The sequence below is a fragment of the Chionomys nivalis genome, chromosome 11, assembly GCF_950005125.1.
Source record: "Chionomys nivalis chromosome 11, mChiNiv1.1, whole genome shotgun sequence".
Lineage (NCBI taxonomy): Eukaryota > Metazoa > Chordata > Mammalia > Rodentia > Cricetidae > Chionomys > Chionomys nivalis.
The window spans coordinates 79,248,250-79,269,226 of NC_080096.1; the positions used below are offsets into that span (position 1 = coordinate 79,248,250).

The window sequence follows — 20,977 nt, forward strand, 5'->3', positions numbered from 1 at the left end:
TTATAATATATTAAGATAGTCCCTGGGTAGTAGGTTTTCAGATGTTCTCTTGGTGTTCATGTAGCTTTTAGTCTGATGAGGCCAGTAAAGATATTGCAGAGAATACACATCTATGGATCAGAAAAAAAAGGGACCATCAGAGATCATGAGTTCAAGTCCCTAAAGAGTAACAAAAAGTGTCCTGATTAAAACTGATTGGCTGTGAGACACAAAGAAGAACTGAGAATAGAAAGCAAACGGTGGAAAGAAGGAAGGGAGAGAGGGAGGAAGGAGATAAAAAAAGTGACAAAAGAAAAAGGAAGAAATTCAAAGAGAGTTACAAAGATCTATAGTTCCTTATGAACACAATATCCTTCTGTATACATAGTGACTACATGAGAAAACTCATTTTTATATAAGCAGTCCACTATGAATAAGTCATATACAGAATAAGTCATGTACTAGGAATAAGACACACATATAGAAATATTTACACATATTTATGCTGATCCAAATTTACATTTATGAAAATCTATACAGGTATCCCTAGTATGTTTAAGTAATATACCCTGCGCTGTTGACATGAACATAGATACAGTGCCAAGAGTTTTTTTTTTTTTAAAGATTTATTTATTTATTATGTATACAGCATTCTGTCTGGATGTTTTGCCTACAGACCAGAAGAGGGAGCCAGATCTCATTACAGATGGTTGTGAGCCACCATGTGTTTGCTGGGAATTGAACTCAGGACCTCTCTCCAGCCCCCAAGATTTTTTTTTAAAGCATGCTTTAGCACACTTGAAATATTCTAGGAAGATCAATGGAGATAGCATTCATACAAACAGGAAATAATGAAAAAAGGTGGTTCCATGTGCCCATCTCTCAGGGAAAGCCCAACACTTAGAATAAATTATTGCTTGTCTAAGAGATTATAAGTGGGATTTGAGCCAGTCAGATTCACCCATCTAGTTTCTGTTTTATAAATGTAATGTAGTAAATACTTCAAGAAATATGTATCCATGAAACATAGGTTTTGCTTTAGTACAGCTGTTTTCTGTGAGGCGAGATGAAATTTCTTTTCATTTGTTTTTGTCTCTGTTTTGTTTCCCTACTGTGGAGGAAAGGTAATTAATGCAGTGGATAGTCAACAGATTTCTTAAAAATGAAAATCTTTATTATACTAGTATGGAGTTAAAGAAGCTCACTATAGGTTGCTTGTCCATTCTGTGAGTAAGATACCATGTTGGGAGTACTTTAAGAACTTCAAAGGCACAGAACAGCTGGCAGCAGCAGGGTGAGGAACACCCCTTTTAATTCTGTCCCATACTTTTTCTCAACCCCACAGATTTATCTGGCATTGCTCATGAATTTTGGAGTTTTCTGTTAGTTTAGGAAGTCCCAAAACTTAAACACACAAAGATAAATAGGTTGAAAATGAGTTGGGAAATAAATTATAAAGTTTGACCCATCGAACAGTTTATTTCTTCAAGAATAGTAAAAGAGTCTGTGCCAAATGGATCACAGAGCACGTGATAGGATTCCGTAAGCACAGAGCGGTGCAGGAACACAGCAAATGTATATAGGAACTTCCAGGCAGTGCTTGGGAGCAAGTAACTCAGACATCCAGGGGCCTCCACACTTGTACTTGACTATGAACTGCATGCCACCCTTAAAGGGAGCCAGGACAAATGAGGAACAGGCTTCACTAAGGGACACATTTGGTTTGCTCGGAGGAGTGTGTTGGTGTCTGGAAGCAAGTAGTAGAGTAGTTATTCAAACAAGATGAATTCAGCTGAGGACAATCCCTGCACATTCTACCTCTCAGTTATCTCACAACCCTGATTTCTCCCTTCTCGCCGCCTCGGACCCTTGGCATCTCCGCAGGTATCACCTGTGATCACCTCGATTCTGACAGCGGTGAAAAGCCGTTCCCTTCTCTCCACAACCTTCGTCCTTTAACACATTTACCGCTGAGCAGGTAGCACTTTCTCTATAACCTGCGCGCACACCTATTTCGCCTATTTTTTCTAATTGCAAGCTTCGGTGGGAGATATTTTTAACTGACTCTTGGTGTACAGGTACCTAATGTGGTATACAAACCAAGCATCTCTTGACAGTAAGTCTTACAAATTTTACTTTAAAATAATTCTGCTGTATATGTATAATGATATTTATTAAATGCATAAGGAAAATTACAAATTCATGATTGTCTGATTTTATATAAAGAAGTAAATATTAACTGATTGCTTGGTATTACAAGATGTATAGCATCTTCAATAGCTTTGCAGAGTTGGTCAATATTTTGATTTTAAAATCAGCACCAGCCGGGCGGTGGTGGCACACGCCTTTAATCCCAGCACTCAGGAGGCAGAGGCAGGCGGATCTCTGGGAGTTTGAGGCCAGCCTGGTCTACAAGAGCTAGTGCCAGGACAGGCTCCAAAGCTACAGAGAAACCCTGTCTCGAAAAACTGAAAAAAAAAAAAAGATAAAATCAGCACCATTGAGAATACTGTTTTGCTCAAAATATAGTGCAGAATTGGCAGAAGTATGTTTAGGACCATTTCAGAAATTGCTGAAAATTCTGTCTTAAGCCTGAGCAAAACTCAGTTAATTCTTAAATGAAATTCAAATTAGCAACCCAAATATCATAGAAGAATAAATCAAACATTGTAATACAATACAATCCTGATATATAAACTTGATGCATGCCGCAACATGACAATAGGAAAATATTAATGTTTGTGTTGACTGTTTTATATATGAACAAAACACTTCGAATCAAACACCTCACTTGATAATGTCCAATAATCTTGGATCCGAAGCATTTTAAGGCAACACCCATTAGCACTAATGATGCAAGGACAAGGATGCACAAAGTGCAGGCGTGTTTAGTGCCGTTGCACAATGCAACACGGGTTTATGTTTCCAGAGACACCTCGGATTCGTTACATGTTTGCAAGCTAACTTTTGGTGGTTAAAAGTTCTGATATGCAACCCTTCTATGGAGTTCCAACCTAGAGTTCATGAAGTGGTGATCTACTCTGACCTAAGAACATCGCATCTTTTCCCTCCTAACAGTGGGAATACAAAGCCATTCTTATGTGGGCACTACCCACCTCAACAGTTCAGTACCTGTTACCTTCACCACACTGCTCATGCTGGGAACCCACATAAATGCACAACGCATTGTTAGGAGCTTTTGTTTGGGTGGTTTATGTTTACTTGTACACTATTGCAGATCTATGAATGGAGGCATTGTACAGTTACAACATGTATAGTGTACATTACTTTATTTGTCAGAGGGTTAATTTCATGCTCTGTAGCCCTGAAAAGCTCCACTGTATTCTCAGGAGAGAATGGGAAAGGAATAGCAAATGATGTCATAATAATTACAAAAATAATTCTGACATTGAAGACACTTTGGACTGCACCTAAGAAACTTCCCTTCTTTAAATTTTAAAATTGCCTCAGTGCTTAAATGTGTCTAGTGACATTTAGTGGGAAGCACAATTCTGTAGTCTTGGGTGAAGTCTCTTGTTTCCTGGGTCTTTAGCCCTTGACTTATATGAGCATGCTCTATTTTCACCACATTGCCACTGCCCATTCGCTGACCTCACTCCTAGTGAATAGCCGGCCTAGCCTCACCTGTAGCCCCAAGACTGTTCCCAGCATAAACCCCCATGGCATATACACAGGAAGGTGAGAACAAGTTATGCAACTCTGCAAAGTGTTCGCAGGTATCAGAGATGTGTAGATTTGTCTGAGTGGGTTCCATTTTGGGTGGGGAAATTATGTCTACAAATTAGGAAGAATTTTCTAAAAGGTTAGGGAGTGCCCCAGTGAAGAAGATCATTGAAGAAATTCCTTCACCAGATGGGGATTGGAGCCTGAGGACCACAGGTGTCCCTTACAGGTCTGGTAGTCTGTGACTCTGTGAGGCTGAACTGAGGGCTTCTCCCAGGGCTTTATATTCCAGAAAGATTTATTTAGAGTCTCCACATTCAAATCTCATCTTTATTTTAAGCTACTTTAGGAAAAAAAGTCTAGGACCATCATTTTCAACTTCACTTTCCTTTCTGATCTTTTTCCTTTCCTTTAGTCTATCTTTAGCATCCTTTCCAACCCTCTTTCTAAACATATAGAGGGTAGAGAAGGAATTCACATGGATGCTTTGCTAGGTATAGGTTCTGCTTCCTCTGATGAACTGATGTCATGTTGTCACACCCAATGATGGTGGACACCAGTTGACTTGCACTGGAGTTCTGTGGAACTGGCGGGGGCCAGGGCCAATGTGTGAATGTCCCACGGCAGGAAAAGGGACAAGTGATATGAGAAGGAAGTCATAGGTTCTCTGCCAGTCTGGATTCAGGGCTAAGTGCCAAAGTGCCAAAGTCAGGGTTTGACCGAGGCTGTTCTTTCTGTTTCTATAGGACACAGGAGTTATTTTCCATGCATATACAACACAAAGATGCTCTGAGGAAGCCCAGTCATTGTCCTCTTGGGACGCCTGAGAATGCCCTTTGTACATGGCAAGATCTGGCCGTGGGTGGAGAGTAGAACTGACGTAACTAACAAAAGTTTCCATGGGGGAAAAAGAGTCGTGACACATACAAGAAAGACCCGTCTAGCCTTTGTAATACCCGAAGAAGAGTCAAAGACGAATGATGCTTTGAAGACACTCAATATAAGCATTAGCTCTAATGTGACCTGTCTGTGCTAACAAGACACTAGAGTCTGTAAGTTATATACATGAATGTATCATGTGACTTTGATTCTTATATAATGCTTTCGTGACTTCATTTCATCATACGTAACACAAGAATAGTATACTTAGGACAGTATATATGCTAAAAAAAACTTTTTAAATTAACGAATAGTGTTAAAGACTGATAAAAAAGGAATAAAATTTCATGTACAGGAGTTTATTTTCTGTATGCCACGTTTGTCAATAAACTCCGACTTACCTTCTGCTTCCCGAGGACTCCAGTGCCCTGATGGTCCACAGGGCATCGGGGAAGAGGCATTGAAAGCATACTGCACCAGGATTCTCCCTTCTAGGCAAAGGTCACATGCTGATCCCACTTCTCTAGGAGGCCAAGGAAAGAGGGGAAAGACACCGACTTAGGAACAATTGAGTGAGCAACTGATGGGACTGGGGCAAAGGCAATGGGGCAGAGGACACAGCCTGTGTTTACTCCCTAACACACTAAGACTAAGATAATGACTATAAATGAAATCCCTCCTATTGCCCAGGATGTTTTGGCAGCTGTCCTGATGACGCATACATTCCTTTGATAGCAAAAAGCACAGAACCAATTGGCCAGAAGATCACTACCTGCAGTCATTTTAATTGCATATGGCATAAAAACCTCCACTGAGTATTTTTTGTGTAGTTGTAGGAGCATCTTTTTCCTTATTTTGTCCTCAGAAATAACCCCCTTGAAAATATTTTCCAGGTACCAAATATTTTCAAGGCATCAGTCTGCATCACAGGCGTTAAACATGAAGAAGGTGTGGTTCCTTCACCAGAAAATGAGTGGGCTAGATGAGATGATGCCTAAGAAACCTTCCAGCCCTCACAGTCTGGGGATGAGTGAGTCACTCACAATTTAATAGTCAAAAGCAGTTTCTTTACTATGCCATCTAACTCATTTTAACAGCTTTCCAGGGGGTGAGCCAATCTCCCAATGGGACCATTCCAAAAAGTGGAGTATTATGGTGGCTTCTCCAACTGTCTGGAGTATCTGGATTCAATCTCTCTCTGGCTACAACTTACTCTAGATTCCTACTGGCTCTCCAAATTTGGCATCTATGGGAGGTGGTTATGGAGAAGACAGAGGAATGAATCTTTTATATTCTTATGGACCTAAAAATCTGCAAATCTGAGCGGCATCTGCTGATATTCTTGGCAACAGGATCTCTAGATGATGTTGAGTAACATCCCAATTAACTCACTATTTCTCAAAATACAGAATCTCTGTGAATCCTTTTCAGTCAGTCCCAAAATCTGCATCATTTGGCTCCTTGCAAGGTTAGAAGGACAGAGCCAGAGCTCAAGTTGTAGGATTTCCCCTAACAAGGAAACTCCATAATTCTGGGGTTATAGTCTAGAAAGTATGTGTGTGAACCTCATAGTTGGCTGGTTTTCCCAGGCAGGGGTCAGGAAATCACCACAAACCCCATTCTGTGCACACCATTCTTTCACTTAATCGTTTGAGTGATTCCAACACCCAATGACCCTAACTTCCCTCATCACTCTGGCCTTGTCTCTTTCACACTGAGTCACATTATCCCGCGTTTGGGGGTTTTACCTGGCTGGTGTTTCTTATCCTTCAAGGTTCACCTTGAATAGCTTTTCCTCGATGAATATATTTATATATAAATGTGATTCTTTCATATATTATGAGGCTCTTGAGAAGCAGATCCATACCTTAGGCTTCCTTTCCTATCTTAGGATTCAGCACATAACCCTAATGCTGGCTAGCATATGCAGTCAAATGGATGGGTGAGCAGATGCATGTGTGAATGAATATTGGTCACCTAGAGACATATATAATACTCATGGCTAAATTAAGCCAAGCCTTCAATCTGCATTGTGTGCTTTCTCAGCACAGGGGTTGAAAAATGTTAAAACACCCATTGGTAAAAAGTTTGCAAGGACATTAACATTTGGTGAAAATAAGAAATTAAATATCTGAAGGTTAGTGTAACTGGAATTGTGGGCAGTTATTATAAAATATGAAGTATCATGCAAAACATATTTGCTATAAAGTTAAGTAGAATAGACTTATTTGAGTTTAACCTATAATGCTGTCTTGACACTATTCAGGTAGGCTTACATAACAAAATACTGGCAGTAGTTTGTGAGTTGCTTTTGGGAAAGGAATTATCTTATTTATATCAATATACTTATCATAAGGGAACAAGGAAAGTAGAAAAAAGTAGAAAAGGAGGGCAAGGTGAGACTGGGGGATGCTTCAGCATTCAGCAGTCCCTTACAGTGTTAGCTTCCATGCTCAGCAACTCGGGGTAGCAGGACTAAAGCTAAAACAGTGACATCATGAATGCCCTGGGATGGGTTCAGAAGCTGTGCTGACCTAGACAGTTGCTGACTTTCTCCACGTCTTTAGGCATAATGTGAACTTCGCTGACCTCTTATCATGTGTCTGGTTCTCAAGAAGTACTCTAATGAGTGAATCACTATCAGGCTGAGAGCATATGTGATGGGTGGTGTCCTATACAGCCAGGGAACGCTTGTGTCCTCAAGGAACTCTGGTATTTGTTTGATTTTCGTCGACACCTGTACACATACACACAACTATATACCCGCAGAATGCTAATGTTGAGAGAGTTTATCTTTCTTTTATTTTCTTTATTCTTTTCTTTTCTTTCTTCCTCCCTCCCTCCTTCCCCCTCACTCTTTCTTTGTCTTTCTTTTCTATTTCTTTCTTCTTTCCTTTCCTTTTCTTCCTTCCTTCCTTTCCTTCCTTCCTTCCTTCCTTCCTTCCTTCCTTCCTTCCTTCCTTCCTTCCTTCCTTCCTTCCTTTCTTTCTTTCTTTTTATGCCCCCCCCCTTTTTTTCTTTTTGTGCTGAGACAGGGTTTCTTTGTTAAAACAGTCCTGGCTATCCTGGAACTCTGTTTGAAGATCAGGCTGGCCTCAAACTTACAGACATCCATTTGCCTCTGCCTCCCAAGAGCTGGGATTTAAAGCATGTGCCACCAGTGCCTAGAGAGTTCATCTTTCTTATACAGTTTATCTATGTAAAAGCACAAAGATGTAGATATGTTTGTGCTATTGAACAAGGAGCCCAGTACCCACATGCAGTCATTTAAATTTAAACTAAGCAATACAAAATACATTTTAAAAACTTCTGAACATTGGTGATAGTCATAGTTTCAAGTATGACATGGTCACTATCTTGGTGACTATGACTGCTTGGAAAATGGCTGCTGTCTTGGTGAGTGTTGATATGAAATAGTCCTGTTAACAAATAAAGGTTTTTTTGAATGGTGTTTCAATAAACTATCCTAGATTAAAAAGAATTAGTTTCCTCTCTTTGCAGCTAGAGTGATACTAGTATGTATAACCTTTGTGTGTGTGTGGGGGGGGGGATTGTTCATTATTTTATGTATTAGATGTGCAGAAGAAATTCTGCCTAAGCAAGACTAAGTCTCTTCAACCTACAGATCAGAAAAAAAAGTTAAAGGAGCACAAAGAGTGGATACATCTGTAGAGTCTTTAGACCCTGGGCTTCTAGTTTCTAGTCCAGTGTGCTTTACAGGTTGTGTAGCCAATTGTTCAGACAATTGAAACCACCCAGTCAATACGATTGCAAGATAGATAAAAAAATAAAGGAGTTAGAAAGACCAGGGGTGGCCTTGAATTATTTATTCAGTTGCCCCTGCATGAGGACTCTGTTGTGGGGGAATCTGAATATGTTTTTTTAAGGGAAACCCTTATATTCTCTTAGACCACAGATGTGAGAACAGCAGGAGGCCATGAACAGGGCCAGGGGCAAGATGCTGGCATTGATGGATGGTGTGGAAAATACCCAAGGTTTTTCAAGGGAAGGGGATTTTCAAGTAGCTAAATAGTTCTGGAACCACACACAAGGTCGAGCTAATATTTCCTGAGTGTGGAGTATGTGTGCTTGGTACATCACAGATGTCATTTGCTGACTTCCCTGCATCACACAGGTAATGCGGGCAAGTTGGTATCTTTTTATGGAGGAGGACTCCAATTACGACAGAATTGAGAGGTCTTGCCCAAAGTCTCAGCTACTGGTAGCAATGAAGCTAAGGGTGGCTGTTGGTGGTGTGTGTGTAAGAGAGAGACCATATATCAAAGCTTCTATGCCTCATACTAACTAATTTGTATAACTGTAAACTTTCTGCTTATGGGGGAATGACACATATAGTGCCACTTCTTTACAGCAATTTATTGATACTTGTGGACCAACTTCCTTTAGATTATGGCTTGCAAAGCTGCTAACCTTAATTAGACACATTTCAAAAATGTCAGTCTGAATTTAGCATGTGATAACTCCATTAGGCAATCTTGCCCTGAACAGAATAACTATTGTATATGCCTCATGTCCTAACTGACAATAGGTTATTAAAAACGTATTGATTAAAGCTCAAGCTGAGAGTACTATGTAATAGAGACACATCTCATTACACAACAATTAACCCTCTAATGGTTTTCCAACAATCAGATGGAATTTATTTAATAGACAATAACTGCTTTATGAAATTTAAATTGAATACATACACAGGAAGCTTCATTTACACAAGTTCCATTTTTAAGTAGAATTGAGGCCAAAGCTTGACCAAAAGTCTGATACTTCTCATCACCACAGAGAAAATAAATAAATCTACAAGCTGCTGGAAGACTTGCTCCACAGTGTCACGTGAGCATTCCCAAACCCAGCTCAGAGTGCTGCAAGGCCGGCTGAGGCCAGGGAGAGGGAGTTCTCACAGAAAATTTGGGGAGTACAATTCCTTCCTAACATATCAAACTCTTGCCTGGACACAAAAGGAAGGGAAAGTTCTAGATTCAGGGACTGATAGTGGTGTAGAAATTTAGAGCCCCAATTTAATGTGGTATCATTGTATAACGTGTTTTTCATTTTAAACTTATTTTAACTCACAGATATTAACTTTGTATGTTTAAAAATATAAAATAAAATTTTCATACAGGATTTTAATGATAAAGTAAGGGTGATTGACAAATATATAACCACTTATACCTAACAATTTTGTACATATATGATGAAGACACTTAAAATCTAGTATCCATTTGAAAATATACAAAGCATTATCATTCATTGTAATAGCACTTTTGGCAGTAGACCACTAAAGGTTATTTCTATGGTCTAATTGAAATTATACCCTTTGAACAACATCCTCCCTTCTCACATCCACCTAAATTCACCCTCCTCTGTCAGGCATCTTTCTATCTGTATACAAGAGTTCAGATTTATAAAACTCCACACGTAGCAGAGATCAGGTAGTGTTTGTCTGTCTGAGGTTGTCTTATTCCAATAAGCATAATGGCCTTCTAGACTCCATGTGTTTTAAATCACAAGGTTTCCCCACTACCGTTTAGCTGGCTAATATTTCACAGTATACACAGGCATTAAAAATTTCTGATGAAGAATATTCAGGTTGTTTCTACATCTTAGTTATTGTGAATACTCCTATATAAACCATATGGAACAGGGTGCCTCTTCTACTGATACATTCGATCTGTTTTCTCCTTTTCATTTGTGTGTGTTGTATCTGTGTTTGCATTTTTTTTTGCATTTGAGGGTGCACATATGTGTATGCATGTGTGTGTGTGTGCTTGCGTGCATGTGCTTTTTGTGTATGCATACGCATATTCCTTTTGTGGAGGCTTAAAGCTGATGTCAAGAGTCTTCATTGCCCTTGCATCTCATTCATGAAGGTAGGGTTCCTCAGTCAAACCAAGGACTGGCTTTAATGTCTAGTCTTGCCAGCCAGTTTATTCTGGGATCCTCTGTCTCCACTCTCTGAGGCCATGGCTTTCCAGACTTCAATGGGGCTTGGGGACATTAGCAGATTCACACTCTTGAATGATAAGTGTTTTAACTACTGAGCCACCTTCTTTGCCTCTAGTTTAACTTCTTTTGGATGTCTATGTAGTAGTGGCAGAGCTGAACCATATAGTCCTAGCATAGTTGTACGAGGGGCAACCACATTCGTTTCTGTAATGACTGTATCAGTTTGCATTCCCACAAACAATGTGCAAGGTTCTCTTTCCTCACAACATTTTTGGGAATAGGCATTTCAAAATTGTGAGGTAATAGATGAATCACTTCACTTAGAAGTTGCAATTTCTCTGGTAATTAGTGATAATGAGCACTTGAAAAATTATCTACAGCTATTTACATCTTTACCCCTGAGAAATTTCATTTGAAATTTCAATTTCATTGAACATTATGTTTTCTTATACATACATACAAACACCCATATATATAACTTATGAATGAGAGCTTTTTGCCTCTTTTTGTGAGGAAACCTAATACCTCCTTCACACCAGTAGTCTGGAGCAACTTAATGAAAGCATATAAGATTCATAGACAAGGCATTTCAAACGTGGTTGAAGGCCAGCTTCCAGCACTTTCTATGAGTTCTTGGCCATATTTCCCAGACTTTTTCAGCTCCAGTGCTCTCCTTATCTGGCATATAAGGAAAATAGTCATTCTTACACTGGGTTACAGAGAATAGTAAACAAGACTCTGTACAAGAAGCATTCAGATTAGAATCTATCACATGGTAAGCACTTGACAAACAACTGAGAAAACCAGTTAATGGTTGGCATGACTATTGTCTTCACCATCGCCAGTGCTATACCCCTGATGCTGGCTAACCATCCCAAGAAGGGCTGGTGGGGGAGTGAGATGTTACCTGAATAACGAATAGCTGTACGATTCCGAAATAGACATAAACTACTTTCATGAATATTCATTTTCATTTTTGCAAGGGTGGGGTTGTTTTCTTGATCCCATACATGGTATACAAATGCTCTACCACTGAGCTACATATGTAGCTATGACTCTTTTTTTTTTTTTTTTTTTTTTTTTTTTTTAAAAATCTGATACACCCTGAGCTCCTTGGGAGTCTACAGTGAAACGGCAGACGAGAAGTCACTGAAATTAGGATTCTGCCTTCTGACCATCAGAAGGTATAACCAGACACATTTTCTGGAGAAGACAGTTAAAAATTTGGGGGCGGGGATTAACATGCCAAATGGCATTCAGAAAACAAGTGACAAAGCAGGGACCAGAGCTTTGGTTTCTTTATATTTAATCAGTTCCTGGTTTTCTCAAAATATACTAGGTATCAACTTTATGGCTATACATAACCATAGGTTTTTGAAAATATGAATGGTGACACATATACATATTGTATATAATGTGAATTATGTATATTTAATATGAGAAGGTGTTCTTATTAACCAGAGGCAATTTTGACTCCTGGGCTAATAAAGACAGCAGCAGAAAGGATTTATTTCTATAGAAGTATTCAGACTTCTTTTGGGGAGTTGGAAAATTGTGGGAGTTGAGAAAGTCTCCCATTATTTAACCCCTGCTGTCCTAGAACTCACTTGTTGACTAGGCAAGTGTGGAGCTCACAGAAATCTGCCTGCCTCTTTCTCCCAAGTGCTGAGACTAAAGACAGGAAACATCAGAGTAAGGTGCATAAGATGTTTATTTCTCACCCACCCTGGTTTCCAAGCTTCTAATAATAAAGGGAATTTAACTTCCAATTCATGTAAAAGTACGCATCATTACTGGCTCATTTATGTTAACAACATTCTTTTATTCTCTGACCCAAACTTGCCAGTGTGCCTTTGGGTCCCAGTCACTGATGAGTATTGTGGTCTCTATTGAACAAGCAAAAGAAATCTAACCCTTCAAGGTTACCTCCCTTCTGAGTCTTCCTCTTCCTGGCAAAAGAGAAAGGGATCAACACTCCATAGGGCACACTCACCTTTCAAAGAAGTGGCCATCGATGGGTGGGAACCACTCTAGCGTCACAGAGTCAGTTGTGTGGCTCACAACCTGGGGGGCAAGGGCTACAGGGGCCGGCTTTCTGGAGGGCTGCCAGCTCTGGTATACCAGGTCCAGGTAACAGTGCATTCTGGAGACTTGATTGGGCGTGAAAGAGTCTGTACAGTCGTCATCTGTTAAGAGTAAGAGAGAGAGAAAAAGAGTGAGTGTGTGTGTGTGTGTGTGTGTGTGTGTGTGTGTGAGAGAGAGAGAGAGAGAGAGAGAGAGAGAGAGAGAGAGAGAGAGAGAGAGAGAGAGAGAAGCCTCAAGCTGCACAGGCAGACATACGAGAGAAGGATGACGTCTCCATGGAGCTAGAGAACCAGCACCCTGGTCTCTCCTCGCCAGCTCAGGGCAGCCTCTTTCAGTGCTCAGAAGTTAATGGTCTGTGAACAAATTAGTGCAGTCATCACTCCTGGAGACAGGTGAGAGGAAACGGGAGGAAAGGGAGGGTGGGTAGAACTGGATAAGTAAGCCTGGAGCTGAGGAGAGGGCTGCTAAGACATTGCAGCTAAGGACAAGGAAAAGCCATCCTGCTTTCAAGGGACCCTATCTATATCCTCTGGTTCCCAAGTCAGCAATGTCTCTAACTCCATTCACTTTCTCTCATTTACTTCTTCACTCCTTCACTTTCTCACTCGCTTGTTTATATGTGCACGACTTCCCTGTTGTATTCCTTCACATCCATTTCTCCATGTGTTAATCAATTCTGCTTTCCACTAATGCATTTCACTGGAAATGCTTCTATTGAATGACGAATTCATGAATTCATGTTCAGTACTGAAGCCAGTCCATAGAAAGATGAAACTTAAAATATATTCCTGCTCTTAGGAGGGCATAAGCACTATTCATCTCACGAGCGAGGGTTGTTCTGTGACAACAGGCATGCAAATCATCAGTGGCTTGACAGAGATGGCATGTGGGGAAGGACCACCTAGGAAGGTGATCAACGAGGTCACTTGGTGGAGGCTGAGAAAGGAAGTGGCACTACAAAAGAGGTAACTACACAGCTAGAGGCAAAATGTCCCATATAAGGCTCAGGCCAGACCAGCATTAGACAATGGTTATACACTCCTGGCTATGGATAGGATGTTATCTTAGTTGGATTTCTATTACTGTGATAAAGACCATGACCAAAAGCAACTCAGGGAGGAAAGGGATTAATTGGTTTATACTTCTATGTCACTGTCCATTTTAGGGGGAAGTCAGGCCAGGAGCTCATTTGGTAATTAGAGGTAGGAACTGAACCAGAGGCCATGGAAGAATGCTACTAACTGGCTTGCTCCCCAAGGCTTCCTCTACATTTTTTCTTATACAGTTCAGAACCACTTGCTCATTGGAGGCAATGCCTAAAGTGAGCTGGATCCTTTCTTCTACATCAATCATTAACCAAGAAAAAACATTGCCCATGGATTTGCCTACAGGCCAATCTGATGGAAGCATTTTCTCAACTATGGTTTCTTCTCCTCAAATGACCCTAATTAGGGTCAAGTTGGCAAACAAATCGAACCAGCACAGATGAGAGCAAGAGCAAGCATATCTCCTTACAGTATATGTGATTGTGTGTTTATAGAACATATGCTTAGCATGTGGTAAGTATGAGCCAGGAATGGTGTGCTAAGTTTTGAACATTCACCCCTCTCTCCTGACACATGCTATTTTTGAGTGCATACTGTCATTCTCTCTTCTTTTCAGAGGTGGGAACTGAGTTTGTGTTCAGGCAAGCAACTTTTCCCAGATCACAGGGCTAAGCATATCTGGGGCTTGAACTAAAGCTGTGCTTCCTAATGATGCCGGAACTTTTTTTCTAAGCACAGTGAAATCTATTATGAGTAAAGTCTCCAGCAGGTGGCTCATAAATGGGAGCTGAGCCAGTTCTCCTCTGAGGGGATTAGAAACTGTCTATCAGGTGGTAGATATAACGACCTTCAATCCTGTTCTCCCTTTCCCAGGGTGTGGACTGCAGGTAGAGTCCAAAGACTTAGTTTCTAAGGTAGAGGTTTGTCTCCTGTTTCTTTCTTCAAAAGTATGATTCAGCTCCCCTGGGAACAGAAAAGAAGGCACTGTTTGGCTTGACTTCCTAGTACGCCACTTCTCAGGGGATCTTCTTGGTCAGGATTACCGCAACTAGGCCCCAGACAGCAGAGTGTAAGCTCACCAGATCTTATAACTAAATGTGCCCCTGGAATCCAGCAGCATAAACTCACTTCTCTTTATCAAACAAACAGAAAATAAGTTTGGGCAGATGCTGGGCAGCTAGGCATGACCTTGAAAGGGAATGGCCAAAGATGTGAGAGAGTTTATATGCGGAGGCCGGCTGTATTCCCTTAGTAATTTTTGACTGCTTCATTTTCAGCACTCTGAGGGAAAATTTTAAGACATTTGGCCAAATCAGAAGAGCCCAGTGTTCTTTTGCAAGCATTGCACAGGAACAACAGTAAGTCTCTCAAGTCCAGATCTACCGTGTAACTCCCTAAATACTGTGACTATCTGTTGTCATCTCAAGTCCAGATCTACCGTGTAATCCCTAAATACTGTGACTACCTGTTGTCATCTCAAGTCCAGATCTACCGTGTAATCCCTAAATACTGTGACTACCTGTTGCCAGGAGTATATACACCTCGGCCTGATAATGACCAAAAACAAAGTATCATTTTTTTTATCATTGCTATGACTCTTACAGTTTGTACTGAGAGCAGTCTTTCAGAGACAGGCCAAGGGTTTGATGAAGTATGAAGTATGAAGAGGTATGTTGAACAAGGCACAGAGTCAAAAGGGAGAATGTCTTTATGTCCTTGGCACCTCGGTTTCCCATCTGTGGAAACAATGGTGATGAGAGGTTTCACCCCAGAATATAGCTGAGCTGGAGCAGGGGGATAAGAACCATGTCTACTTGACGGCAAGTGTTCTCTGCCTCGTGTTGGAGAGAAGTGGGTGAAATAAGTACATGTGTGTCTGTGTCCATCAGAAACTGAGGAAAGGAGTGTTCAGAAACAAAGCTCAGAGTGTAAATCATGAAGACTTTCCAATCTGACATTAGCCCACTATGGACTGCACATAGCAATATTGATGGAGAGAGATGAGAAGAGTCACTGAATTGGAGCAATGGGGTCCCGCAGCATTATCAGTATGGGAAAAATATTGACACATCTCTTCCTTAGTGGAGGACTGACTGTATATCTGAATACATCCTTAAAGCAAAATACTAACTGATCACTACCAGCCCTCCTAATTATGTATAATAGTTTTCTGATAAATAAATTAGGGGCATTTAAACAAACTCAACTATAAAGTGGTAGTAAGGACTCGAATGGGGTACAGTGAACATTTAACAGGGTTAACGAAGATGACAAAATAAGTTTTTTTTTTTATAAACATCTAATTAATTTTTCTTTAAAAATATATGTTTTTATTTTATAATTTAAGTAGTAACCATTCCTAGTTTGTCAATAGGAAACAGTTTGAAAAATGGATAAGTGTAGAAATTAGTAGCGGAACAGGAATAACATTTGAAGATTATTAAGCTGAAAACATCTGTCCCAGGTTGCATCACACTGAGACTTAGCTGCTATCAGAATCTTGGGCAACATCCCAAAGGGATTCCATTCATCTTAAATGCTCTGTCTCAGCTCACGCCTAGAGTCAGGCCTACTTGGCTTCCAGCCCCACATAGCTCCAGTTCTACCATCTGTGGTCCCTTTATCTAGGCCTCCAGGCTCATCTTGTTCCTCCACTCCCATTTCGTCTCAAAGTGGAAGAAACACTGAGAACTTCAGCTCTTGGAGAAGCTTCTCGGGCCACCATGCTATGATTGCTGCAGTGCGCCAGGTTTGCAACCCAACTCGTGTTGTGAGAGGTGCATTACATGGAGGATCGGGACAGACACTTAGTAACTCTAGCTCCTTTAGGAACCTGGACAATGTGCTGACCCTGGCAGCCTCATTTCCACTTACTGCAATAGGAGGGATGGCGACAGTGCCCTCTCCAAAAGCTGACACGAGCATTTAACAAACTCGCTGACATCCATGACATAGGTAAACAGGGGAGTTTTAGTAAATGCTCACTGTTTGGGCTCTGTTTTTAAAATCTAACAATAGTCTCAGCAGTAAATGATTATAAAAATGATACTCACTGTAAAGTTTTTGAAACATATCCAAAATAAACATCAACCTAAGGTCAGTACCTATAAATACATTAGTGTATAATGCATATGTGTGTATACATACATATGTATATTATGAATATGCCTAAAGTAAATTTCTACAGTTCTTATCATATATGTCTCTTACACATATCACTGGGGTGTTCTCTACATCAAATAGTTACTAAATTATCAGGTTGCTTTTTATTTGTAAAGCAATACTTATCCTACAAAGGACAGATCTAGATTCCTTACTTGTATGATCATCTCTCCTGTCATTCAGTGTAAAAATGATCATTCTCCATGAATTGATAAAGTAAATGTGGCTCTGGGAAAAGAAATAATTTGCCTATAATCAAATACTACAATGTAGGCATTTCAGTTTCAGGTTCCCGTTTTGAATGTCACGTGCCTTGGCCACACTCTACATCATGTTCAGTGGAGTCACGGTGTTCTGTCACGGGTGGTGTTTTGTATTTTATTTCAATATTGCGTTAACTTCAAGTACATAGATAAACATTTATCTCTTGTTCCTGGCATATAGTAAATACTTAATAAATATTTAGAAAGGGAACACTGTGAACAACATTCTGATTGCTAAATATTTAAACATGTCAGTTGGTTTACTTGCTTCAGGTACATTCTTTAGAGACAGGACTGTTTGGCTGAATGCATGTTTGATTATTAGAAGTTCCTGTCACGTAGAAAGTTGCTACCATAACCAATAGGCTGAAAGAAATCCTCGGATCCTATAGTATGTGCCAGGTAATCTTGGAATACCTCCTAAGTACAGCTTGCTATCTTCAAGAGGTTGGGGGGTGGGTTTGCTTCCCATCCATCTGGCAAGAGTCGTTAGTTCAGAACAAACACAAACCTTCGCGCTTTCTACTGAAGTGTGCTGGAACATCAGCTGCCTATTGCCTGCTAGTTTGGACCACTTGGGAGCCTCTCAAACTTCCTCAGAACAGTAAAGGACTGGTTAAGAACTCAGACTCTGCAGCGAGAAAGGCTTGGACTTATATCATGCATTTGTCTTGTTTGATGTCTTTGCATCTGGGAAAGTTTCTTGTGTTATGCAAACAGCATTTTCTGCATCTGGAAACTAGCTACGTTAATCATAGAACTTATCTCTTCGGGTTAGTTTGTATTATTTTTTGTATACAGTTTCTTGTACATCAGAGGTACTCAGTTGTTGTTATTCTTCAAAAACCAATATGGTAGCCACAAGGACATGTGGTCTTTTCCATTTAAGATAATCAAATTATTTTAAGGGTAACATTTCAGGAACTCAGTTGCACCAACAATATTAAAAGTGATCCATAGCCACATATAGTTATCAGCTATTATACTGAAAAACACACACACAAGCTGTGACCTCTTGGCAAGCAGTTCTGCTTGAGAAATGAGCACCCAGCAAGGAGAAGCAGCTGGAAGAAGTCAGCTTGGCAATGACTCTGCCCTCTGTTCTGGAAGAAGGAGCCCCATGCATCCCTCCTTCAGCTCTGAGAGCCGCATTCTGTTCTGCATTTTGAATTCCATCCAACAGCTTTTGTCACCCCATCTATCAGAGATCCTAAAGAAAACAAACATTTCCAAGCTCGTGCTTGCCTTGAATATGCTTTTGTGGGTGTAAGTTTGTTATCGGAGCTTAGTGAATTAGTTCTGCTGTTAACGGGTCACTGGGCTGAGCAGCTCCTTTAGGGACAACAATACTAAATTAATCACCCTTTGGATCTCCTCAAAGGGAAACCAAAAAGGAGACTTAGTTTCTGGGGATCTGGTAATCGGTGGAAGCTTCTAGTCCCAAAGAAGCAGGCAAACTTCCAATGTCTTATTAGTGTTTACTTCCCATGTGTGCTGAGTTGGCCGAAGAAAGGTGCTACAGAGATGGTCTGTCTGAAAGCACAGGGTGCCACATGTAGAGAGCCAGTGTGCTTGGGAATGGGAGCCCATTGGGAATCTGTTTTTGAGGAAATACCCAACATAGTGGCTGTTTTTAAAGCCAAACTTAAGGACACTTTATGGGTCCTGAGGTGGGTCACCCACTTTCCAAGCGACATCACTTTTAGGCTGTGTGACCAACACTACAAAGCCCCAGCAGTAAGCAGCCTAAATGGGAAAGAGGAAGGACCATTGGGATCATCAAATATTTTGCCTTTTGCCAGCCAAACCCCTTTTCAGTTACAACACTCATCAAAACTCTAACAGAAATATAATAGCTGGACGAGGCCTTTCCTGGTTCAGCACTGAATTAGGACCATCAGCCTTCCTCTCATCCCAAAGCATCCTCCATCCTACTACAAGAAGCAGAATGAACAGACCATTCAGAGTATTCAATTCCTCCACCTAACTGTCAACTAGGTCCCTTTAAAAGAATAGCATAAGACAGAAGAGGAAAGAATAGCTGATATCCAATGCATCATCAGAAGGAAATGACCAGAGTAAGCCTCAGTATTGTCATCTGAAAAATGCGATGGTTCCAGCTTCATAGATGTGCTGTGAGAACTGAATGAGAGGAAACATACTGAAATCTTTTACAGAATATAAATAGCTATACAGAAGGAAATACTATTACTGACAGAAGAAATTTTATGTACCTCAGAGAAGAAACTACCACAGCTAAACTATTATAGGAAAAAGGAGAGTTTACTCATTTTCTTGTGAGACAAAAGAGATAATCTCTTTATTTGCTTGCTTTAGTGGGAAAAGAGCTTAGGTGTTATAGTGGAATTCAGTACTGGCCTACTGTGTGTAGTTGTGGACAGTTGTGACAGAGAAGCATACTCCAAGCTGTGACCATCCCAAGGAAGGAGTGTCTTGTTCTAATTTGTCAAAGCTGTTAAAGTGACTCTACATGAACTTGATGTAGCCTGAGCTAACAGGAAGTACAGGACATCCTGGGACCTAGATCACAAGTCCTTAATACTGCTTCTGATGGTGTCTAAAGGGCTGTAGGAAGTTAAAAGCCATCATAGAAGATACTATACCCAATACTATGTGATAATTTGGGTTCTTAAGAAAGAATAAATTATTCTTCTCCAGCCCCCAATAGTGAATGAACATAAGAAAATTGCATGTTTATATGGACTTTGGTTAAATGGAAAGCTTCAACAATGCACTAGGGTGGAAGAACAGAGCTGCAAGACTATGGGGAATCTTATGGATCAAGTGAAAGATTTGGGTTTTCTTTTAAAGTAGAGGTAGAGTGACCCAGAACATCAGACCCGTATGGTTCTTCTACCTGGATGTACGGACTTCTGTCCAAGCCACCTGGCACACACTCATGTGGAATACTTCTCTTCTACTTCAGAAATGCTAGCGAATGCAATGCTATTCTGATTACTGGGAACGAAACTCCTTCATCTTAGGAAAATCAGCAGCTTGTTTAAGGCTACCCTGAGGCAGGCATAGAGGCCGAGTCTGACATGCAGTCCTGTGTTAGAGTGGGCTAAAATCAAGGATTTGGAGGGCCCTACCTGCATAGCTCATGAAGTTGTTGTAAGGAGTGTTGAAGAAGCTATGAAAGCCACAAGTATCATTCCCTGGTCCAGGGTCTCCACAAAACTTGTGTTTGGGGGCTGGGTTGGTGTCATTGCAGAGGTCTCCAGTTTCAAATGAGGGCTCTGTCTCCATGCAGGGATCACTGCAGGACTGGATTTCTGAGATGCCACGGAAGATGTGATAGAGGCCCAGGCTGTGCCCAATCTCATGGATCATGGTGTGGGTGTGTCCAGGAATGCCATAGAAAGATGGGTTCAAGACAATGCCGCCTGCAAGGGGAAAACCAGAGCATTAGGCAACAATCTGCTTCAGGCTAAAGGAGTCCCTAGGTCAATCAAAGACAAAAAGATGATACTTAAAATGACAGCCTTCTTTACTCTATGACCCTACTCCCAACAATGTCACAACTCTGCTGCAAGTCACTATTGTTACCAAAACTGGGAGGAGTGCCATGAATCATTTTGTATCATGTTTTAAGAGAGAACACTTATGCCTAGGGAGGAGTAGCATTATTCTAAGGGATGCTGAGGTACTAAAAACACACTATTCCAAGTAAAGAATTTTGATCTCTGCCCTGATCTGATGTTGTTCTTCAAACTGTTCCACAGATAGGAACATACACTCTGCTTTACAGCCATTGTAAATGCTCCTATACAGATGCAAGCCCCAGACAGGTCCACACTCCTCAACCCTGGCTTTCATTGTGCCTTCATTAACTCTGTGACACACTACAACTTAGTTCCCATCTTTGAATTTCGTGCCTTTATCTCTGATGCTGTA

At 40.7% G+C, this 20,977-nt stretch overlaps 1 protein-coding gene across 1 annotated transcript in view; it reads right to left on the reverse strand.

The window, feature by feature from the left end:
• Pappa (pappalysin 1) overlaps positions 1–20,977 on the reverse strand; it is a 231,453-nt gene that overhangs the window by 157,303 nt on the left and 53,173 nt on the right. The window contains exons 4-6 of the mRNA XM_057784762.1: positions 20,173–20,466; positions 12,497–12,689; positions 4,944–5,065 (exon numbers count right to left, since the gene is read on the reverse strand). Coding sequence (XP_057640745.1) covers positions 4,944–5,065; positions 12,497–12,689; positions 20,173–20,466 — 609 coding nt within the window. The remainder of the gene's footprint in view (positions 1–4,943; positions 5,066–12,496; positions 12,690–20,172; positions 20,467–20,977) is intronic.